At 41.0% G+C, this 25,063-nt stretch overlaps 1 protein-coding gene and 1 pseudogene across 4 annotated transcripts; both read right to left on the bottom strand.

The window, feature by feature from the left end:
* Positions 1-1,333: 1,333 nt before the first annotated feature.
* On the bottom strand, positions 1,334-23,761 carry EEF1AKMT1 (EEF1A lysine methyltransferase 1). 4 transcript variants are annotated; one of them, XM_087814412.1, is made up of 7 exons: positions 23,427-23,576; positions 23,094-23,167; positions 20,346-20,465; positions 18,964-19,126; positions 11,555-11,637; positions 3,832-4,112; positions 1,334-1,528 (listed from the first exon to the last, which is right to left on the bottom strand). In XM_087814412.1, exons 4-7 carry the CDS (start codon positions 19,105-19,107, stop codon positions 1,368-1,370), a joined length of 669 nt encoding a protein of 222 aa, XP_087670538.1. In that variant the 5' UTR covers positions 19,108-19,126; positions 20,346-20,465; positions 23,094-23,167; positions 23,427-23,576; the 3' UTR covers positions 1,334-1,367. The 4 variants fall into 4 exon arrangements, with proteins under 4 accessions (XP_087670538.1, XP_016059032.2, XP_016059030.2 ...); XM_016203546.2 differs by having other exon boundaries at positions 1,334-1,504; positions 23,427-23,573; XM_016203544.2 differs by lacking the exon at positions 20,346-20,465 and having other exon boundaries at positions 23,427-23,577.
* LOC107529932 (F-actin-capping protein subunit alpha-1 pseudogene) lies at positions 5,249-9,073 on the bottom strand (annotated as a pseudogene).
* Positions 23,762-25,063: the final 1,302 nt, after the last annotated feature.

Below are 25,063 nucleotides of genomic sequence, written 5' to 3'. Positions count from 1 at the left end.
ATCCTAGTCTCTGATTTTCAACCTCAGAGGTTTACTTCTCACTCCCCCTGATGTCCAGTGCAGGCCAGCTGCAGCTGCGGTCCACTCGGGGGCCTAGACAGCCCAAGAAGCTTGTCTGGAATACTGCTGGTCATAGTGTCAGAGGGAAAATGAGGTTCTAACTAGAAGTGGCACATGTTACTTCCTTCATGTGTTGTTAGCCAAAGCAAGACAAATAAGATGGGGAAGTATACAAATCCTTTCCCAGAGAAAAGTTATTTTTAAAGTTTTTACTTTGAAATGTAGATTTACAGAAAATTGCAAAAATACTAGAGCGGTCTTGTGTGTCCTTCACCCAGTCTCCCCCAATCATGACATCTTAAGTAATTGCAATGTCACAACCAGGAGTGGACATAGGCACCGCCCAAGACCCCACTCAGTTTACCAGTTGTGCACACGTGCATTTGTATGTGTGTTTAGCTCTGTGTAATGCTGTCACGTGTGTAGACTTGTGTCACCACTGCACAATCAAGATTCAGAACAGTCCTAGCACCACAAAGACGCCACCCCCACCCCAGCCTCTGCCAACCACTGACCTGTTCTCCACTGCACAACATTCTTACATAAATGGAAATGCAATGTGTGACCTTTGGGACTGGCTTCTTCACCCTTGAAACCATCCAAGTTGCAGGGATCCACAATCAGTTCCTTTGCATTGCTGAGGAGTTTCTATGCTGTGGACGTAGGGGAAATATTTTTTGAATAATAGAAACTGGCACTTCCTTCATGTCCTGTTTGCTTCAGTGTTTGGTTTATAGACAGCACTCATTTTCTCAAGCAGCTTGGAGAGTTTGCTGTGGCCCTAGGTAGGATGCTTTCTCCAAGAACTAGGAGAGAAGAAAACATCCAGGAGGCCCTAGGACACTGGTTCCTGAGACAAGTTGTGTCTGCTTAAGGGGCTTGGGTAGAGGAGGGGCTCCTCACAAGTCCTACAACCCTCCCGGAGAGCTGCGGGAAGAATCAGCAGTCCACAGGCAGTGTCAGAATGAGCCCATTTTAGGGGGATGTAGGATCCAAGGCAGAGGCTAACGTTCTGTCCAATTTGGGTACTGACCAAGACACTAAGCTGTTTGCACTTCTGTTTTTACCTATGTTAAGTGAGGAGAGTAGGTTAGATGGATTGAAAGATTTCTTCCAACTACAATTCCACAGATTCAAGTTGGAAAGAATCTCAAGGTCCAGTAAGGAGCTATGTCCTCATTTGGGGAATCAGGTCAGGGAGAGCCCAGTGTGGGAGAGGGGAGAAGGGCACAGATTTACAACCTACTAAGAAAATAAAGAGGCAAATGTCACACAGGGTCCTTTCCTGCTTTATACACTGTCTGCATTTACACATCATAGTTTAGCCCAGAGTCATAATTCACGTAACAGCGAAACTCATTCGCCAAGGTCCGGGTGTGCTTTGGAATAAACTTGCACATCTTCACTTCAAGAAGTTTTGCTGCCTCTTCCTCCATGACGGCGCCTGAAGAGAACAGACCAGATGAACCTGAGGACAAATACAACCGTGTACCCTGGGCCCTGGTGCAACATGACAATACCACTCAGCAAATGAGGATGGAGGTCAGTTCTTCAAGTTCTTTTTTACATTCTCCAACATTTTTGAAAAAATTACTTCCTTCCTTTTCTTATTTAATAAATAGTTTTCCTGTCTCTGCAAAGCTAAGACCCTGCAAGCTTTAGAAATAGCCGGGCTAGGTGTGGCTCAGCGGCTGAGTGTCGTCCTAAGATCCAGGCAATCGGGGATCGATTCTCCGTCAGGGCACATGCCCGGGTTGCAGGCTCGATCCCCAGTCGGGGGCGTGCAGGAGGCAGCTGATCAATGACTCTCTCATCATTGATGTTTCTATCTCTCTCTCCCTCTCCTTTCCTCTCTCTGAAATCAATAAAGATATATTAAAAAAAAAAAAAAAATAGATTATATCCCACTAACGTAAGGAAAGCAAAAATAATTAAAAACTGGTGTTGCCCTGGCCGGGTAGCTCAGTTAGTTGGAGCATCATCCCATACACCAAAAGGTTGCGGGTTTGATTCCCAGTCAAGACACATACCTAGGTTGCAGGTTCGATCACCAGCCAGGACCATACAGGGTACAACCGTTTCTTTCTCTCTCCCCAGGCCTTTTCTCTCTCCCTAAAATCAATAAAAACATATCCTTGGAGGAGGATTAAAAAAATAATAAATATTATAATGCCTTAAAAAAAAAGAAAAAAATCAGGTGTTTCCGTTTTGATCAAGAACCCCCTTTTCAGCCCAGCCAGCATGGCTCAGTGGTTGAACATCACCCTATGGTCCAGAAGATCATGGTTCAATTCCTGGTCAGGGCACATGCCTGAGTTTCGGGCTTGATCCCCAGTAGGGGGCATGCAGGAGGCTGCTGATCAATGACTCTTTTGTCACTGGTTTCTCTCTCTCTCCACCTCTCTCTCTGAAATCAATAAAGTCATAAAACAAAACAACAACAAAAAGCCCTTTTCAGTAATATCCAATCTTGCAAACTCATAGGAATATATTCACACCAACCTTTGGATGACTCTGTCCTCACCCCACTGCCTGTCCTGCATTGCCCACCACTGTGGACATCACCCCAGATGCCGTCAAGAACCTGTCCCTTGATGCCCATAGCAGCAAGTGCTGCACAGACAGGAACCGAGGACTCATCCTGATTCTACCTTCTTCTCATTTCCCACATGCAGAACATAGCACATTCTTTCAGCTTCATCTCCAAGTGTATCTTTACTCCCCTCTCTGCTCTCCTGTGCTACCACCCAACCTTGTCCAGAGCTACGTCCACTCACCTCCATAAGTCCCTTTTGGTATAAAGTTAAAGCAAACTTCTTTAGGGATCCTGTTCCTTTAGGACTGGACACTTTAAAAGAAAATGGCAACTCTGACTGGCACCTGTATGGGACCCTCTCATCTGACTCCCTTTGAGGCCACTTCTGCAATGCTGCTCAGCCCCAGAGAACACTCGGATCTGAAGTACAGCGCCCTGACTCTATGTCAGCCCGTCTTTCTCTGATCTTTCATATACTTAACAAAATTAGGAATTCCTTTCTTATGTCTGTTGTTACCCTTTTTAACATATCCCCTAAAACTAAATGTATGCTCCATGAGGTCAGGCACCTGTCAGCTGGCACAAAGGACTAGTCACAGCTATGAATTAATAAGTAAATACTATTTGTGTGAACAAGAGTCATGTTCTTGACTAAGTATATAACTCAACAACGAGAACAGCTCCACCGCTCAGCTCAGAGTGCTTTGGGCAGAAGCCTGGCCACAGGCTAGGTATAGGAGCAGGGGACCACACCTCAGGGCCTGGACACCAGGCTGCCCAGAGAGGTAGTTATCATTTTAGTTCTGGGTGAAATTTCAGCACATCCACCTTAAGAAAACAGTGTATCTCAATCTCACCAGAAAGAACACTGTTCTGCTATAACAAACCTGATCTAATGCCTAGCTTGTAACCTCAGGCAACCCACGTTAACTCCACAGATTCGACATCAAGTGCACAGGCCGCGTCAACGACTGATGACAACAATGACGAGTATGCTCCCCATGTGTGACCCACCTGATGTGTCAGGCACTCGGTCCTCACAACCCTGCGGCGTTACCAGCCCCATTTTTACAGATGAGGAAATAGGGACATAGAGAGCTTACATAACATGTTTAAGGTCACACAATAAGTGGTGGATTCAGGATCTTAGTTTTAAGATCTCTTTCAACTCTTGACACCTGAGGCTTGAATATCCCCCTTTATCAACCCTTGTGAGATGGCAGCCTGGCACCTACCTGTGCACAGCAGAATCTTGTCTTGAGTCAGGTACTTGATGGTTTCTGAGGTTTTCCTGAGACATTCCTCAGAAAGATAGGGGGGATCTGCTATGACAATGTCAAAACTATGAGGGACAATGTTTACAGGGAAGTTCAGTGGATTATTGTAATCATAGAAGATAAACTCCTCTCCATAAATGGCAAATCTTCTGTCGTACTCAAAGATGTATACAGCCACGTCTTCTCTGTGCAGCTCTCTGAGTTTCTGGTAAACACTGGGGGTGCTCACACAGGCTATCCTGGAAAATAAAGTGAGTATGTGCATGAAGAGCTCTGGTAGACAGCTTCTAGCGTTAGACAACAACTGCACTAAAAACCAGAGGTCCTGTGCTCAGATATTCCTAAAGGAAATAACAGTGCAGCTAACATGACAGCAGTAAAGTATGAGAGAAAACTAACTGCCACACTTTTAAGGAAACTGGTATTTAAAAATTTGAAACTCATATTTTTAAGTATAAAAGGGATAAATGTGCTTTTTATAGTACAAAATGTAAGACATTAGGAACATATAAGGGCCAAGTTAGGTAGCCCAAAGTCTAAATTTGACCATTATTTTCATGTTTCCTTAACATTTATGTCAAATACTTTTAATCTCAAACTAAATATTTCGGAGTTACTTTGTAATATTCATAATCTTGAAAGAAAAACTCCAAATAACTGCTTCAGTAACTCCAGTTTTCCAAAATAATAGATTAAAATTAGGTCTCAGTGCAGAAAAGCTACTTTGAATTTCTGCTGCTTTTTTGTATAAGGAAATTATTACCAACAGCCTACAATTTATGAATGGGTAGGTAATGTTCCAATAGTTAACTCTTGTTTGTTTGTTTGTTAATCCTCACCCAAGGATACTTTTACACTGATTTTTAGAGAGAGTAGAAGGGAGGGAGGGGGAGAGAAAGACAAAGAGAGAAAGACATCAATGTGAGAGAGACCCATCGATTGGTTGCCTCACCCCAACCAGGGACTGAACCTGCTACTCAGGTATGTGCCCTTGACCAGGAATTGAACCCTCAACTCTTCTGTGCATGGGCTGATGCTCTAACCACGGAGCAACACTGGCCAGGGCACAACAGTTAACTTTTAATACAAATATATTTTATTTGAAATAAACAAAAATGCTTACACAGCTCAACAGGTCATTGGGAAACAAACTCTTGCTTAACTGGATTACTGAGCAAAAACAAAGCTGAAGCACAAACACCCTTCTTTTTTGACATGTATATGCAGTAGGTAGGAAGACACTACTTGGTTTTTTAAAAACTGACCTTCCATTAAGGCGTGGTCATGGAAGTGTAAACAATGTAAATGAATCCACACTTCAGTTGTCATATCGTATCTATGTCACCAGTGTATTCTGCCATCGCACATATACCTGCCAATATACCTGGGAAGGGTTGCTAAATCACAGTTACATTTAAGTTCTTGGCAGACAGGGCTGAAGAAAAGTAATATGGAACAAATTTTACACCCTATTAGAACAAATCACTAGTATTCCCTTAAATAACAGGTTACAATAGAAAGATACTGCCTGGAAGTTATCCTTTTCACTTTGGTTCATTTTCAGGTTTTGTGATTTACAGAGTTGTTTGATTCATTTGCTTATAGTACAATCCTGCCACGTGCATTAAAGCACAGATACTTATTATGTCTTCATCTGCATTTTTCAAGTCTGATACTCTACTACATCCCTCGTATGTCAGCAGTTCTTAAATATTAAAAAAATAATGGTAAAACTCTGCTAAAAATGCAGGCGTCTACAACTATAATGGTACTAGATGGGAAGGAGACAATAGGGAAGGGGGAAAAGCAAACACGTTCATGTGCAGGGAATGTGGTTCAAGTCTTTGGATTTAAAAACAACTTCCCCAGAGAAAAAGGCTATAATGGAATTTCCAGAAAACTTCTTTGGCACAACAAAAGGACCTGAAAAGCCGCAATCCAAACTTTTGAAAACTACAGCTATCCAGTGCTATAAATGATGATCAAAGCAGTCGCAGGGAGGAGGATGAGGGTGTATTCCATTCGGCTACAGTTGGTGGCACAGCCTCTTTAGCTGTTGGTGATCAGTATACACCATGGAAGTATGAGGTGTGATCCGAAGGACAGGGGTAGAAAAGCACTGAACATATTACCTGTCTATATCAGTAACAGGGCTTCCTGGCTAGGGAAATTTTCTAAACAGTAAAATGACTCCAGGAAAGATCTTTCTCCATTATTCAATGTGGCAGAATTAAAAATTTAAAAAAAGATTTACAAGTAGATATAGTGAAAACAGAAAATTATAAGGCAGAGAACACAAAAGTATCAAGACAATGCTATAGGTTCAACAATATTCCATGAGGCTAGAAAACCTGTTAACTCTGAAAGCCCTAGCTAAATATCACTCTTGGTTATAAATCACTTATATGACCATACATTGAAACCTTTCTTTCCACGTACTGAAGAATTCTACATTTAGCCTTTAAGCATTCTGCATTTCTTTGCCAATCTTGTAGCTGAGTATCTTGTTCCAGTCAATTTTGGTGTGGGTAACTGGAAGCTGCCAGTGCAAGGCCTTGAATGTGGTGTCTGACATTGTTTGATAGTTTTCACTAACTGCTGCCTGATATTCATTTTCTGCATGTTCTATGATTTTCATAAACTTATTGGCAGTTTGAAACAGTTACTGAATCCTGTACATCTTTATGACTAACCAATTGAACATTGCCATCTTCATAATAGTGTACCTGAATCTTAAGTACTACAACCACCTGGACTGTAGGTGGTGTGATGGTGAACCTCCATTCTGATCTCCAACAAACATTCCGGAAGTTTTTAGGCTGAAACTGGTAGCTTTCAACACACACAATAATGGTCTGCTGCACATCTATAGTTTTAGCATAAATAGTACAGAAGCCATTGGAATAATGATCTTTAACATAAGCCCTTAAAGTGCTGTCATAAGAGTCTCTCCAAGACTTCAGACCTCCATCTGCTTTCTTTGGCTGGGGTTCACTTACTTCTTTCCGTAAGTGATCAAACTTAAAGGAAATTTTGTTTCTTAGATCTAAAAATCTGCTATTACCCAGGTCACCATGTTCTGTAATTAAGCCCTGATCTTCACATCCTTCTATCTTCACAGGTGCGAACTGATCCATGTTATACTGGGCAAATGCATGTGCTACCCCTTCCCTGATGAGACTGTCATTAGTAAGCAGTAGCTGAACATGGTTGGATACTTCAGTACATTCCCCGGGGGGTACATAAGTGATGAATTTAGCAGCTATGTGTACCTTCTCCTCATCTGACACCCAATCGTCAAAGCTGACCAACTTGGGCTGCTTTGGCCCAGCCTAGTTAACTTTTAAAACCAACTGCTAAAAAAGCTAGAAGTAACAAATATTGAACTATTGAGTTGATTGTTGTCCATCTGTTACAATGGAATACTATGTGGCCATCACACGCCAAGACACTCTAGGAACATAAGGGGCAAAAAGACGTTTTGGTGAGTGTGAGAATATATGCTCAGAGGCACAAGAGCCAGAGACCATGGCTGCCTCACGGGAGGAGAGCTAGGGGCCTGGAGATAATGAGGAAAGAGATTGATTTTTTTTCTCAATGCCCCTTATAACTTTTAGATATTTATCATGTATATATTATCATTCAAAACAGTACTTCTTTTAAAAATTAAAAATTAAGCTCAGCTTTAAACCTGTGAGATTCATTCCTCACACACAGGCTGCTTGGCCCAAATACACTTGAAGTATGCAACAGCCTGGTGATGTCACGAATGCTTCTATAGAAAATGTGCATGTCCCAGTCTGAGTAACAGGGGCAAGAGCCCCAGCCCAGACTGCTGCCAGAGTTTGGGGAAAAGGCGGGAGAGTGAGGGTGTGGAGCCAGGACATCTTCACTGTGCTGGGATAACAAGCAGCAATCAGATGTACAATGAACTATCGCCCAAGAAAGAGGGTGAAATAAAGGTATTTTTAGACCAACTAAATCTGAGCTTGTTGCCAGCAGAACTTCTCTAAAGTTCTGAAGTACATGCTACATTCTGAAGGATGTACACAGGCAGCAGAAAAGTGTCTGAGATGCAAGAAGGAGGGAGCAGAGTGTGGTGAACCTGGGGGTACAGTGGGGTTTGTCATGGAGTGGTGGGGGTCCGAGGGCAACTCACCCCTGAGCTACCTCCTGCAAGTAACTGAATCTCTTGAGCCTCAGCTTCTGTCTTTAGAATGGAGAATGTAATGGTAACTACCTCACAGAGGTGTGAGAACTAAACAACATGACCCTCGTAAAGTGCTGACAGAGAGGACAGGGCAGGCAACAGCAAGTACTCAATAGATGCTCCTACTTTTACTCATCTTTATGATTATGACACAGCTTCTGAAAATACTGAAGATGCCTGTCAGAAAAAATTAAAAGTTGCATCCAAAGCCCTCATATTAATGGAAAAAATAAAATATATGTAAAAACACTGTCATTAGGAAAATCCTAATAAATAACTACATATAATTTAAAAATAGAAAGAACAGAAAAAAGGGAAACTTGGGGCTTTCAGTTAAAGATGGCAGATGAGACACATTCGTGTAGATTTGTACCCTCATGAAGACCACTCAATAAAACACAAGTAAAATTCTGTTCTCTTGTTGAAGCCAAGAGAAAGAGAATATGAGAAGAGACAAAAGAAACACACTTAGAAAGCTGGAAAACAGTGGAGAGTGATATCTGACTTGGCAGACCCAAGACACCAAATCCTAAACTGGCAGCCAGGAAAGCTGGGGAGCAACCCTGTCTCCATCACTGCAGCCCATGGCTCAGGAAGCTGCAGACCAGGTAACTCAAGAAGCAGCTGAAGGTCCATTTAAGAAGACAGTCACTCCCAGGCTCTCCTCCCTCTCCCAGGCCCCCAGGTGTCCATCCCTCCACAACAGGCATAAAACTGGAGGGATGGTCTCTGGATTGGAGGACAAAAAGGGGGTGCCAGCACAGCTAGTAATGTGGTACCACGTGGTAATAACAAGGATTAAGTTAAACTCATTGGATGCTGGGACCTCCAGCCCTCTAAGTAATGTGCCCCCACCCCCCAGATGATGTCACGACACACATAACTTCCAGGGATGAATTAGAAGACTCTTCCTAGAGCTCTGACCAGCCCCAGAGGAAAGACCCAGACAAAGTGACACTGAAGGAATAGGAAATAGCTCACCCAGGTCATCCAACTGCAGAGACCAAGTAGATAAGCTCTGCCATGTGTCACAGCTTTCAGAGCAAATGTGAGTGGTCAGTGAAGGTCAACAGACATTCAAGGAAAATATTTAATATTAGAGATCATGTTGGAATAAAGAGACTGTGGGGAGAAGAAAACATTTTTTAAAAATCCTGTAATTAATATCCTCAGAAGGATGAACAAGATACAGTAATAAAGAAATGTTCAGAACAATCAATGAACGCATAAGTAAATAGAACAACAAATTGATGTTTTCCTCTTTCCTCCTTCCTCTCTCTTTCTAAAAATCAATCAATAAAATTTTTTAAGTAAATATTCAAAGACCCCAAAAGAGAGCTGTAGATGATTATGTATATGATAGTAGAAATGGTAAACTCATCAGAAAGTTTAGAAAATAAAGTTGAGGAATTTTCCCCAAAAGTAAGGAAAAAAAGACAATAGATGGAAAAAAGAAAAGTAGATCAGGTTTAATATTCAAACAACAAGAGTTCCAGAAAGAGGAACAGAAAAAACAGTGGGGAGGAAATCAAAGAAATAATTTAAGACAGTTTCCCCAACCTGGAAGAAATGAGATTGAAAGGGCTCCCCACCCAGCACAAAAGGAGAATGCTCTACGCCAGGACACATCAAATACTGGGGATTAAGAGAAAATCCCAAGTTTGCACTGAGCAAGGAAAAAACAGGCTTCCTGCAAGAACTCAGAACAGCGTGGAATTTCTCAACAGTACCTATGGATACTTGGAGGCCAGGAAGCAATGTCCTCAAAACTCGAATTACATACCCAGTAAAACTATTACAATTGAGAGTAAGGGTGGAATAAAGGTATTTTCAGACATGAAAGGTTTTTAAAATTTCCCTCCCACATATCTTTTCTGTAGAAGCTACTGAAGGATGGACCCAATGCAGATTAAGGCTACAAACTGAGAACTGGGATACAGGAAACTGGGAATTCAGAAAAAAAGAGAAAAAAGGACCCTCAGCATGATGGTGAAGGAAGACACCAAGATAAAGAGCTGTAGCAAAGCTAGAAATCAACCGGTCCAGCTTGGAATGGGTGGTAAAGTTCTGAAGTAATTTTTTTCACGGAGTTGAAATATTTTTGCATTTATAGACAGAAGCTATATATATTTTTGCATTCATAGACAGAAGCAGAATTTGAGGGTTAAGTGATATGAATATAGAAACACATAAAAAATAGGAAATTAATTTTCTTCAGGGAAAGTGAAAAGTTTTACAGTAAGGAAAAAGTAAAAGGCTTAGCTATAAGGAACATTATGTTTTCGAAACAATATACACCCTGTTCTAGCCCAAATCAGGGAATAACTCTATTGGGAGCATGGACAGATAGCATACATGTCTGTGGAACTGGTAAAGTCTGAAAGAGCTAAAGCCTCATTCTCTGTGGTGAGAGATCAAGAAACAATGTCAAAGGTAACAAATCCAGAACAACCAACATAAACATGTCATTTAGAAATATAGTTGTAAATAAAAGGGAGCTGAAAAGGGGAGGAGTGGGCAAGGAAGGAAAATTAGAAATGGGTATTTTTTTAAACAACAAGCCTTTAAGACCATTAAATTACATGCATGTAAAGTTTTGTGGTTTTTTTAAAATCTTCACCCAAGGATGTGTTTATTGATTTTGAGAGAGAAGCAGGGAGAGAGCAAGAGAGAGAGAAACATCGATGTGACAGAGAAATATCGATTGGGGAGCAAACCTGCAACCTAGGTATGTGCCCTGACCAGGAATTGAACCCACAACCTTTAGGTGTATGGGACAATGCTATAACCAACTGAGCCACCCAGACAGGGCTCTGCATATAACGTTTTGAGGAAAATAAAAACCAAGATTAAAAAAAAGAAAACCTACATTCTTAAAACTTCAGAAAGTCAAGTATTAAGATATATTTTTCTCTTAGAACAAACTGTAGGGATATAAAAGGAGCAGGTTAGCAAATGTTAAAATAAAGGACAGAGATAAGACATTCTACAATGAATACATTTCTGGGTGTCTCTGAACTTGTTAATGCAGCAGTTCTTATTCCTCATATTCTACAAACCATGAACTACAAATTCTGCAGATTGTTTCAGACTTCTTACAAACCATCTCTCATCAAGAAAGGACATTTAAAATATTAATTTAGATTAAAAGAACTTAATAAACTGATGAACAGAATAGATGCAATGACATGGAAGCATAGATCAGACTAACGAATGTCAGAGGGATGGGGGGAGGTAGAGGAGGAGAGATTAACCAAAGAATTTATATGCATATATGCAAAACCCAAGGACAGGGACAAAGGTGGGGAGAGGGACTGGGGAGGGGGATGGGTCAGGGTGGAATGGGTCACTGGGGAGAAAAAGGGACATCTGTAATATTTTAAACAAAAATAAAATAAATAAAATTTTAAAAAATAAAAATAAAATATTAATTTAGATTAAAACAAAAGTGAAACAGAAGTTGAATCTCACCTTCCACCTTCCCCAGCAACTGCAACTGCTTCCTTAGCAAGCCTCAACGCAGTTTCCTGATTGTACCAAAACTGGCTCAATTGCTGTAACAGAGGGATGAGTTCAAATCATTTTAAAATTAGCATAAATTTGGTTCCTTTAAATTAAACATGTGCATATATTTAAAATTTTTCTTTTCATTTTAAAACCAATTTTTGGAAAGTTATTTTAAATTAATAGAAGGCCCGGGATCCAAAATGGCAGAAGCAGATGGAAGTTACACTCAAGTCCTTCTAGGACCACACTGGAAGTAAAATTAAATTATAGAACAATTGCCCAGCTGGCGTGGCTCAGCGGTTGAGTATCAAACTATGATCCAGGAGATAGCGGTTCAATTCCTGGTCAGGGCACATGCCTGGGTTGCAGGCTCCATCCCCAGCAGGGGGCGTGCAGGAGGCAGCCAATCACTAACTCTCTCATCATTGATGTTTCTATCTCTCTCTCTCTTCCCCCCTTTACTCTCTCTGAAATCAATAAAGACTAATTTTTAAAAATTTTTAGAAAATTATAGAACAATCAACCTGAATAACAAACTGAAGACTAGCTGACGATAAGTCTTATAACCATGGATTTATAAAACAGCCACATAAAGACTGGTAAGAAGGGCAGAGACACGAAAAGGGCTGGCCCCTACCACACATACTCAGTCCCAGCCAGAGGCAGCCACCAACTATGGATTGCTTTGTAACTCCTAACAGGCAGCTCAGGCCACAGGCAGCATCTGACATTGACCTCGACCAGAGTCTCTCCCAAGAGGCCCCAGAACAAACACAACTGGGAACTGGCTTCAGATCACAGAAGAGCACTACTCATTTAGCTTCACAAAAGGCACACCCAAAGGAAGATGTCGACAAGCACCAGACCCTACGGGGCCAAATTCTGTTTCATGGGGTCAGCCCCCTGCCCAGCAGCTCATACATTGTGGTTGGGGTCAATCCTCACAGTCAGCCAGGTTGAGGGTGAACCCCACCCACGGATGGGCAACAAGCAATCAAGACAACTATAAAAGGAGGGCTCATATAACCCGGGCAAGGGACACTTGTGGAGCACCCAGCTCAGGTGATCAGGGAGACTTCACCACTGGGCCCAACAGGATACGTACTACATAAGGCCACACTACCAAGACTGGCAAATATAGCAGATCTACCTAATACGCAGGAAAAAAAATACAGAGAGGCAGCTAAAATGGGGAGAGAAAGAAATATGCCCCAAATGAAAGAACAGGAGAAATCTCCAGAAAAAGAACAATAGAGGCAAGCAATCTACAAGACATCCAGTTCAAAGCAATGGTTATAAGGATGCTCAAGAAATGTAGGGGAAGAATGGATGTACTCAGTGAGAAATTCAACAAAAAGATAGTAAGCATGAAGAGGGAAAGAAAAACCATAAAAAAAAACCAATCAGAAATGAAGACTACAATAACTAAAATGAAGACTACACTAGAAGGAATAAACAGTAGGTTGGATGAAGCAGTGATCGAATCTACAATCTGGAAAAGAAGGTAGCAGAAAACACCCAATCAAAGCAACAAAAACAAAAACAATTTTTTAAAAATGAGGATTGTATAATGGAATTCTGGGACAACATCAAGTATAACAACATACCTGTCATAGGGGTACCAGAAGGAGAAGAGAGAGAACAATGGACTGAAAACCTATTTGAAGAAATAATGACTGAAAACTTGCCTAACCTGGTGAAGGAAAACAACACACAAATCCAGGAAGCACAGAGTCCCAAACAAGATAAACCCATATAAAGACATACCATAATTAAAATCCCAAAAGTTAAATACAAAAACGGAATCTTAAAAGCAATAAAAGTTAAGCAGTTAGTTACTTACAAGGGAGCCCCCATAAAACTGTCAGCTGATTTCTCATCAGAAACTTTGCTGGCAAGAAATATACAAAGTGGTCTGGCCAGGCCTGGCTCAGCAGTTGAGCACAGACCCAGGATCCAGGAGATCGAAGTTCAATTCCCAGTCAGGGCACTCGCCTGGGCTGCAGGCTTGATCCCTGGTCAGGGGCCTGCAGGAGGCAGCCGATCAATGCCAATTCTCTCATCATTGATGTTTCTGTCTCTCTGTCTCCCTCTCCCTTCCTCTCGCTGAAATCAATACAGAGAATCTTTTTTTTTAAAGAAAAGAAATATATGAAGTGATAAAAAGCAAGAACCTACAACCAAGACTACTCTACTCATGAAGGCTATCATTTAAAACTGAAGGAGCCCAGCTGGGCATGGCACAGTGGTTGAGCATCGACCTAGGATCCAGGAGATCACAGTTCAATTCCCGATCAGGGCACATGCCCGGGTTGCGGGCTCAATCCCCAGCAGGGGGTGTGCAAGAAGCAGCCGATCAATGACCCTCTCATCGTTGATGTTTCTATCTCTCTCTCTCCCTCTCCTTTCGTCTCTCTGAAATCAATAAAGATATATTTTTTAAAAAAATATTGAAGGAAACTAGCCCTGGCTGGTGTGGCTCAGTGGTTAGCACATCAGCCTGAGAATCAAAGGGTTGTGCGTTCGATTCCTGTCAAGGGCACATACCTGGGTTATGGGTTCAATCTCCTGCCCTGTTGGAGTTCATGCAGGAGGCAACCAATCAATGTGTCTCTCTCATATAGATATTTCTCTTTCTCTCCCCGCATCCTTCCCTTCCTTCTACTCTCTCTAAAAAATAAATGGAAAAAATATTCTTGGGTGAGGATCAACAACAAAAAAAATAAAGATATTTTTAAATAATAAAATTGAAAGAAAATAAAAAGCATTACAGACAAGAAAAGTGAAAGTTCATTAACACCAAGCCAGTATTACAAGAAATGTTAAAGTGACTTCTTTAAGACAAAGAAAGAAAAAAAAAAAGGAGGAACATAAATATGTATAATAAAAATGGCAATAAGTATGTCCCTAAAAATAATCACTTTAAATGTAAATGGTTTAAATGCTCCTATCCAAATACACAGGGTAGCTGACTGGATAAGAAAATAAGACCCATATATGTGTTATCTATGGAGAGCCACTTTATTTTCTTATTTTATTTCATATCTTATTTTACTCTATTTATTTTACTTTATTATTTTATTTATTTTACTTTACCTTACTTTAATTTACAGTTTAGTTTTTAGTTTAGTTTTAGTTTAGAGAGTTTAGTTTAGTAGAGTTTAGTGTTTAGTTTAGTTTAGTGTTTAGTGTAGTGTTTAGTGGTTTGGTTTAGTTTAGTTTAGTTTTTTAGTTTAGTTTAGTTTAGTTTAGTTGTTTAGTTTAGTTATTTTTCAATCCTCACCCAAGGATATTTTTTCCATTGCTTTTCAGAGAGTGGAAGATAGAGAGAGAGAGAAACATCTATGTGAGAAAGATATATCAGCTGGTTGCCTCCCACACACCCCCCAGCTGGGGCCAGGGATTGAGCCTGCAGCTGAGGTAAGTGCCCTTGACTGGAATCGAACCTAGGACCCTTCAGTCGGCAGGCCAACATTCTAACCACTGAGACAAACCAGCAAGGGCTGGAGATCCATTTTAGATCAAAAGACACACAAAAACTAAAATTAAAGGGATGAAAAAAATATTTCACAAGCCCAGACAGTGTAGCTCAGTGGTTGAGTGTCAACCCATGAAATTGGAGGTCACGGTTCAATTCCCAGTCAGGGCACATGCCTGGGTTGCAAGCTCAATACTCAGTAGGGGGTGTGCAGGAGGCAGCCAATCAATGATTCTCTCTCATCACTGATATTTCTATCTCTCTCCCTCTCCCTTCCTCTCTGTGAAATCAATAAAAATATATTTAAAACAAACAAAAAATATTTCATGCAAATAGAAACAAAAAGCTAGGGTAGCAATACTTACATAAGACAAAATAGACTTTAAAACAAAGGATATAAGAAGAAACAAATGCACCCAATGAAGAAGCACCAAAATTCATAAAGCAAATATTGGCAGACATAAAGAGAGAATCAAGAGTAATATAGTCATAGTTGGGGACTTTAACACCCACTGACATCAAGGGACAGATCTTCCAGACAGAAAATCAATAAGGAAACAGCTGCATTAAAAACACACTAGAACAGATAAATTTAATTGATATGTTCAGAGCATTTCACCCCAAAGCACTTTTAAAGTGCACATGGAGGGGAGATTCCATGATGGTGGCAGATTGAGTAGAAGCTACACTGACACTCTTCCAGGACCGAACTGGACTGAAAACTAAAATACAGAAAAACCATCCTGAATAGTCAACTGAAGACTAGCTGGAGAGCACCCTCATAACCAAGGACCTAGTGGAGACCACACAGAAATTGGTAGAAAGTACAGAGGCATGAGAGGGCTGGATGGGCCTCCACAGGCAGTAGCTAAAGGTCCAGGGGGATATCTCAGCTGTGTGGGATTCCCACAGAGAACTATGGGTCCTAAACCCCAAGACGGGCTTCCCAACCCAGAGCATCAGAACTGAGAAAGGTGCCCACATAACATCTGACTGTGAAAAGCAGCAGAGTTTCTGTCTGTCAGAGAGAGATGGATGGAAATGCAGACACACTCTTAAAAGGTCAATGCACAAAGTTTTGTGTGCAGCCACTTACCTTGGGCTCTGGCAGAGGGAGGGCAGAGTGGACTAGAACTGTGTGAGAAGAATCCAAGGGTGGTGGCTCGGAGGATAGAGATCAGAGGGCAGCTATCTGATTCCTGTGCTGAGTAATTCCCCCATACCACAGAGGACATCTTTCTCAGGCAGAGATTTACTGTCCAAGCAGCTTTTGCCTGGGGGGGGGGAGGAAGCAATTGCCCCACCTGTTGGAAAACCTCTGGCCCCACTCTATGGAGTTTCTACAGCCTGAGGCTAATTAAGAGACGGATAACAATCAACTGCTGGGTGCTTTGAGACTTTGCCTGATTTGCTTCTGGACCCAGGGTTTGGAAAAGCAGGCCTTGGTGTGCATCTTTGTCCTTTACAAATGCACCCAGCCCAAACAGAGAGAACTACAAACTGTGGAGTGCAGAAAACTTCAAACAGTGTACTCAAGGCCCGTCACAAACAGCGCCTGTCACTAGCCTGCACTAGAGACCATACAAAAAACTGGCAGTCCTAGCAGATCTACCTAAAACATAAAAACAAATCCAAATGGGCAGCCAAAATGGGGAGATGAAAAAAACAAGCCCCAAATGAAAGAACAAAAGAATTCTTCAGAAGAAGAGATAAATGAAATGGAAATAAGCAATCTATCACTTAGAGAGTTCAGAATAATGACTGTAAGGACGCACAACAGCATGAGAAAAGAAATGGAAACTATGAAGGAAATTAAGGACATAGTAGAAATAAAAAACACATTGAAAGGAATAAACAGCAATTAAGGGAAGGTGAGGACTGGATCAGCAAATTAGAAGACAGGGTAGAAAAAAATCACTCATTCAGAGATCCAAAATGAAAAAACAAAAAACAGGAGGACAGTTTAAGGGAGCTGTGGGACATGAAACATAACAATATTCACAACATAGGAATGCCAGAAGGAGAAGAAAGTGAGTGATGGATCGAGAACCTGGTTGAAGAAGTAATAACATGAAACATCCTTAACCTGATGAAGGAAAAATTCGCACATATTCAGGAGGCACAGAGTCCCAAGCAAGAAGAACCGAAAGAGGCCCACACCCAGACACATTATAAGTAAAATGCCAAAAATACAAGACAAAGAGAGAATCTTAAAGGCAGCAAAAGAAAAGTAATCTGTTACCCACAAAGGAGCTCCCATAGGGCTGTCAGCTGACTTCTCATCAGAAACTCTACAGGCCAGAAGGGAATGTCATGAAGTATTCAAGGTAATGCAAAACAAGGGTCTGAAACCAAGAATACTCTATTCAGCAAGGCAATCATTCAAAATAGATGGAGAAATAAAGAGCTTCCCAGACAAGAAAAGGCTAAAAGAGTTTATCACCACCAAGCCAGCATTGCAGGAAATGTTAAAGGGACTGCTGTAATAAGAGGGAATAGAGAGAGAGAAACAGGTGTAAAGAATTAAAATGCAAAAAAAAATCACTAAATCAGATGGATTTAATTGACATTCACAGAACATTTCACCCCAAAGTTGCAGAACATACATTCTTCTCAGGTGTACATGGGTCATTCTCAAAGACAGACCACATGTTAGGACACAAAACAAGTCTCTACAAGTTCAAAAAGACTGAAATCGTATCAAGCATCTTCTTGAATCACAATGGCATGAAATTAGAAATCAACTGCAGTAAAAACACTCAAAAACATTCAAACACATGGAGGATCACATGATCTCACTAATATGTGGACTCTAATGAACAAAATAAACTGAGGAACAAAATAGATCCAGAGAAGTAGAACAGACTGAACAATCTCAGAGGGAAGGCAGGGGTAGGGGAGTGGGTGAGATTAATAAAATAATTTATATGCATATATGCATAACACAGACAATAGCTTGGAGAAAGCCTGGGGGCGGCGCAGAGGAGGCAGACGCAGAGTGGAGAGGAGCAATGGGGAAAAAAATGGGACATCTGTAATACTTTTAACAATAAAGATAAATTTTTTAAAAAAGAAATACAAATTAGTAGTCACAAAATACTAATGGGGATGTAGATTACTGTATAAGGAACATAGCCAGTAATACTCTAATATCTAGGCACAGTGCCAGGGGGATACTTGAAATATTAGAGGGAGCACTATGTAAACTATATGATTGTCTAACCACCATTCTGTACCTGAAACTAACACACTGAATGTAAACTGTAATTGAAAAATAAAATTTAAAAAGAAAACCAACAAATAATTTAATAGAAGGCCCTACTTAATTTTGGAATTGATGCACTGGGTACCACTGGCTGCTTTTATCACAGGAGACAAACAGTCAATGTGTCTCCTGACGGAAGAACACATCCCCATCTGTGTATTAGTCCTGCCAAAAACATTAAACCCAAATCTGATTAAGCCTCTAGGTTCAACTATCAACTATTAGGATTACAAATACAGAGGACTGAAGAACATATTGAAGGACATCAGAGATGCCCAGTCCCTACCCCTTTTTTGTGGCCTTCTGTTTTTACGTGAGGAATGTTTCCTGAATTACTTGTTTTTCCCTCAGGGGCAAGTTGGTTGTTTTTCATCTTGCTCCTTCTGTTCACACTGATTATTTCCTTTTAAATTTCTACTGATCCTTAATTATCTATTCACATTTATAACTTAAGTTTTATTTTAATGGAAAAAGTGGATTCCTCTGCAATGCAATAGGCACATTTCTTCCCTGAAAGGCAGGGATGTTGCCAGTGGTGTGTAGACAAACACATATAGACAAACAATGGACTAGGTCCAGAACAGGTTCTACACCAATATTTTCTGATAGATATGGAATGCATTTACTCACCCAGTTCTCTTCTATTCTCCCAACACTGTATTTGTCATCCCCACCTGGGTCGGTGTGTTGATTCTTCTCAGCATAAAATTCCTGGAGAGCTGTTAAGGCGTGGGAAGAAAGCTGGGGGACATCGTCATCTTCCAAGTCACCCATCTCACAAATTGTCTACAACCTGCAGATAAATTTAAAAAAGTGCTTCTTCCCATCAAGTAACAATTTTATAATATTTATCTCACAGCAAACATCCAAACTGAAAGTGAGTTTTTTAAAAAAGTAAAACATATTTAAATGAGATCAAACATCTACAGAGGTTGCCCACTGAACTACAAATTTAACAAATGCAGTTTTCTTTTAAAGACAGTTTTTACAAATGAGATTTTCAGATTTTTATGATTCCTTGCTGAATGAAAATTTTACCATTAAGTATTTAAAGACATTTTGCTTTCTTCTGATACCCCAATGGCCATGTGCAGACATTTCAGTCAATTCTATGTACCAGAGATCTTTTTATACTTGAAAATCACTGTTCAGATGATCTAAGGCTCCTGGGTGTTGACAGGGTAAGTAAAGGACTGATTTTGGGGTTTTTTTAGAGGAGGAGCATAGAAGGAGATATGGAAAATAAAAGGGATGACTAGGAGAAAGAAAAGAAAAGTAAAACAGAGGAGGGAGAAAAGAATGGTGTTTTTGTAGGAACTGATGATGGCCAGGCACAATTACTTCCTGGGATACCACCCAAAGTTAGCCAAGCTGCAAAATTTAGGCATAGCTGTGAAGACATCCCTGTCTGCCCAAGACTCCTGACAACAACCGCAAGTTGAGGGGCTCCCCAAACCACCCTTGGTGTTCAGTAATTTGCTAGAAAGCCTCACAGAACTCACTAAGGACAAGTATACTCAGTTATCACAAAGAAAGGGTACAAATTAGAGCGTCAAGAAAGAGATGCACAGAGTCCCAAATGTCCCTCAGGAAGCTTCCATTGCCCTCAGGAGGCACTATCTTCCCAGCATCCATGTGTATCAGTGACCAGTTTGTATTGAGGCTTCATGGCATTACCACGAATGACTGAATTACTGCCCAACTGGTTGAAGTTAGTCCCCAGCTCCTGTCCCCAGGTTAGGTGATACAGCCTGAGGGCTCTCCATGAATAACAGAAATTCCTATCACAGGGGAAAGTGTTTACCTGTCAAAAGTCAAACCTCTATTTGGGTCAAATTCCTTATTACACAGGAACCAAACACATTTACAAATCAAGTTATTCTGAGCACAAAAACAGCACCCTATTTTTTAAAAAAACACTGTGTCTAGACCTAGTCAGTTTGGCTCAGTGGTTAGAGTGTCAGCCTGTAGACTGAAGGGTCCCAGGTTCAATTCCAGCCAAAGGCACCTACCTCTGATACAGGCTCAATCCCCGGCCCTGGTTGGCACATGAGCAAGAGGAAACCAATCAATGTGTCTCTCTCACATCGATGTTTCTATATCTCTATCTCTCTTTCCCCCATCCACTCTCTCTGAAAAGCAATGGAAAAAAATATCCTTCAGTGAGGATTAAAAATAAATTAAAAAACACTGTGTCTAAATTTTACAACAAGTGATGATGTGTTGAGTCAGCAAAAATTATTCAAGAGCTTTGTCATGCTGCTCCCTTCCTACTCCAAGATCTATGTGGGTGTATCTGATCCAGTCTTAGCCTTAGGCCCAAGACACCAAAGGCAACTGGAAAAAAAAGACTCTAACAGGAGAAATTCTCCAGGCCTAGGAGTATCCAAAAGGTGCAGAATAGCCATTTAAAATGAGAAATGCTTCTTGATGCTTTCTCCTTTTCAAAATAAAAAAAAAGCCAGACTTTCCACCTAAAATCCTACAAACAAAAACAAATCCTGGTATGTATTAATTACTGACAAACTAGTGTATTGTCATGAATCTCAAGAATGGGTAAATTACAAAGTTACAGAACACATATATTCCACTTACATGAAGTTCAGAACCACACGGGTAAAAGCAAGTGAATAAAAAATTCAAGGTTAAAGACAGTGGTTCCTTCTGGGAATGAGGGATGGGTTTGGAGAAGAATACACGTAATAATTTCTTAAATGTTTATTACAAATCAGGATAGACCTGTGGATTTGATTCTGTGAGTAAAAAGTGCCTGAAACAGCTTCCAAACAGTTTGATGCTTCTCCAGAGTACTGAAGGACTGAATGAGTCATTTTAGTCTACAGAGAAAAAAGAAAAAATTTTTAGGAAAGCATACTAGGAGCTATTAGGCCAGAAAATTTCCAAATGTAAATTCCAGGTTATGGTGTATGCATGCTGAACTGCAAACTGACTGCAAACTACTAGAAGGTTTCATTTTGGTTTGATATTTCAGAATTGAAAGTTCCTTTCATTTGGGAAAATAATTGGGCAACTATTAAAATCCAATGTCTCCTGGAGAGTTGAAATGTACAAGCTATTCCTGATTAAAGCAGCATGGCCCTGCCTAGAAGAGCTGAAGAACAAAGTGTGTGTGTGTGTCCATATAACATTCCTATAGACACACACATATATGTATATCCTTGATGTAGACAGGAATATCTGAATATTTATTTTATTAATACTGAGAAGCACTTTCCATAGGTGCATCTCTTGAGAAGGGCTTTCAAACTACAGCTTGAAACCTGTCAGCAAGTCATTTAGAAATAAAACATATAAACAAAAAAAAGAAACCAGTTGACTTTAAGAAAACTGTCAAAGAGCAGTTTAAGAAAACTATCTTTCATGGTTGTAAAAAGAATTAAATTAATCCCTGGTTGGTGTGGTTCAGTTGGTTGAGAGTCATCCCATATACCAAAAGGTTGCTGGTTTGATTCCTGGTGAGGGCACATGCCCAGGTTACAGGCTGGGTCCCTGGCAGCGGTACGGGGAAGGGGACAACAGATCAATGGTTCTCTCTCACATCATTGCTTCTCTCTCTCTCCCCCTCTTCCTCTAGAATCAGTGAAAAACATATCCTTAGGATTTTTTTAAAAGTTTACTTTAAAGTTGACCAAATCCATTCTTTTAATAACTGTTCACTGAGGCACTACTTTGTACTAAGCATTCTCTTAGTGATGGGAATCAAAGTCCCTGTCCTCTTGGATTTCACTTTCTAGTGAGACAGTGAGACCATAAACAACAGAAATATATGCTGGACAATGATAAGATAAATGGAAGAACATCTGGAAAGTAGGGGCTGCAATATTAGCAATCGCTGACTGTTTCCTACATCACTGAAGTGAGTTCAAGAGTGCATAACTGTTAAGTGGAAAACACTGAAATGCTGACATACTACACATCACTAAAAATTAAATTTAGTTTTAACATGCTAATTTTTTTACTTGTGACTACTTTATCATATCTTTAGCATTATGTAAAATTTTCTAAGTGGGTCTGTGAAATTGCTGTGAAAGATTTTCAAGTCCAAAAGAGTTGACAAGTGCTGTATTATATTAAACTGACAGCAAGCCTTATGTGGCACTCACAGAAGAACCAGGTAAGATTTCCCCCGCAGGGGAACATTTGGCAAAGTCTAGAGGTATTTTTGGTTGTCTTAACTAGGGAGGGAAGCTGGTCAACTCCATATAATTTATAGGAATACCCTCCACAAGAAAGAACTATATGACCCAAAATGTCAACAGTGCTAGGGGGTTGAGAAACTGCTCTACTGTGATGATGTGATGAACCTGCTATTAGAGGAGCTGCATTTAGTGCCATGGATCAGAGTCAAGTGCATGTGTGGGTGGAGGATGAAAGTGAGGCCACAGGTAGTTTACCTTAGCCTTGAGGGAGAGTACTGCAGAAGGAATAGCATGAAGATGCCGAAGAACAGCATAGTAAAGGGGCAGTCATGTGCAGCCTGGTCAGGGGTGAGCAGGCTCCTAATGGCCGGTACAGTCACTTTCTATTTCTTTACACAGCATCTGACTCAACATAACTAATGTAGTCTACAAAATAATGCGCAAAATTCTTCAATTTCCATATATCAACTTCGCTTAAAGCCATCCCTCAGTCCTCCACTGCATAAAATCCTACAGGCTCCCGCCCTGGCCGGTGTGGCTCCATGGTTAAAGCATGGGCCCGCAGACTGAAGGGTCGCAGGTTCCATCAAGGGCATATACCTCGGGCGTGTGCAGGTTCTCTCACATCGATGTTCTTTTCTCTCTCCGCCTTGTCTCTCCCCTTTCCACTCTCTCTAAAAATCAATGGAAAAAAATATCCTCCCGTGAGAATTAACAACAAAAAATCGTACAGGCTCCTACCACCTTCTCTGCAAGTGATTCTGGGGAGGCGGTGGGTGCAAAGGAAAGAGCATTAACTGGGGTTCTTCCCAGATTCCCAGTCACCTACAGAGAGGACCCCCTTCGAATCCCCGTGGGAAGCGCCCGCAGTCCCTCACTTCCTTCCCCTCCTTTCCTACAGGGATTTACCCCGCCTCCTAAAGCTCTACTCACGCTGTTTTAAACTAAGAAGTTAGAAACAAGTTGTGTCCAGTGAGACAGGATCATAAAGTCCAGTTCTGTCCTCCGCACCTGCGTAACCACAAGCAACCGCCTGGTCTCACGTCATCGCTGCGCGACATCCCCAAGCGTCCAAGCCCCTCCCTTGACCCTCTAATCCTCGACCCAGCACCGGACGCCACCACCTCCACATTGCTCTAGACCGCACAGACTTCTGCAGGGCGCCATCCACGCACTGCTCCTCTTCCCCAACGGAACCTGGAAAGTGGGAGCACAGCCAACCCCACGGCCACGCGCGTCCACTTACCACCACGCGTGCGCAGGCGCCTGGAGCTGGTGAGGGGAGTGGGCGGGGCCAGCCAAGCGGCGCTCGCGCGTGCGCACACCCGCTCAACCCGCGCGTTTTAGTTCCCGCGCTAGCGATGCGCAGGCGCTGACTTTGGAGGTGCGCTGTTCCCTTCAAAAATCGTAGGAATTCAATTAAAACGTTTAGGTTTTTCAAACGAAATGCAAGAAACCTATTTGCTCTTGGTTAGGTGTATATTTCAAAGACATCTATCAGGGCTTCGTTGGTCTATATACTCAGTCTTATATGAGAAATCAAGACAAGAGTCCTTATAATGTTGATAGGAATCGAAAAATTTCTTAGCTTCTCCGCCATAATCAGATTTCCTTCCCGAACTCAACGTGGTTACTAGGTCCAGCCATGAGCATTTTTTCACTGGAGGTGACAGCGAAGGCGACATCTGGTCAGTGAGCAGACAAGGTAGAAGCTGTGTTCACGCTGAAATAAGGCCAGCTATTGATTTGGCAAATAATCTAATCATCAGGCAGCAATATTGCCCTATGGAAATGATTCCAAACGTGGGAGACTTGCCGTGAACCTCCTAGAACCGTCTGTTGAGGGCATTCCTTCAGTATATATTAAAACCTCTAGCAAAGTACCTGGCACATAACAGGCACTTGTTAACCCGGGTAGTTACTAAATCATACTGATGCACTTATTTTCCATTCCGGAAGGCATTCAACCTGTATTATGTGTCTACCTTCCTTTCCTTTACCAACTTTATCAGGATGTTTTATATATTCTGCAGAATCGCCTTAAATCCTTCCTGGCATAAATTGAGGATATAAATAAATGACTTAGCTGCCAAATAATAGTACATAAAACAGGTTTGCAACTTGGGAAGTACCATAATTTCTATTATAAATACTGTTTCCTGGTCTGTAGCAACCCATGCTTTACTTCTTACTTTGATGTCTTTGAACTGATGAGAAGTCTATTAAACTAAGTATTTCAAAACCAGGTGTAACTTGGCAAAGGAACAGGAAAGAAAATATATAGAAGAAACTAAAAATCAGTAACATGAACCAAGAAACAGAACCAACTTTATGGCAGTATATTTTTCACAAAGGTGTAGCATTCCATACATTGGAGACTGCCCTGGCCTGTAACTTAAAAGCCATGTTAAAGCAAATTCTTTTTAGTTTGAAACGGATCTTTTTAAACTTTAGAAGTTTTAATTGCTTTCATAGTATGTGAGATGTGATAATTACCTTCGTGTAATGTGTTATTTTTTTATCATTAAAGTGACCAGGAAGTCAATAAGTTGTTATACCTCCACCAACAG

This window comes from Miniopterus natalensis, chromosome 2 (genome assembly GCF_054644295.1).
Source record: "Miniopterus natalensis isolate mMinNat1 chromosome 2, mMinNat1.hap1, whole genome shotgun sequence".
In the NCBI taxonomy this organism is placed as follows: Eukaryota; Metazoa; Chordata; class Mammalia; order Chiroptera; family Miniopteridae; genus Miniopterus; species Miniopterus natalensis.
The sequence above is the reverse complement of the archived record's forward strand: the minus strand, read 5'-3'. Positions and strand labels throughout refer to the sequence as shown.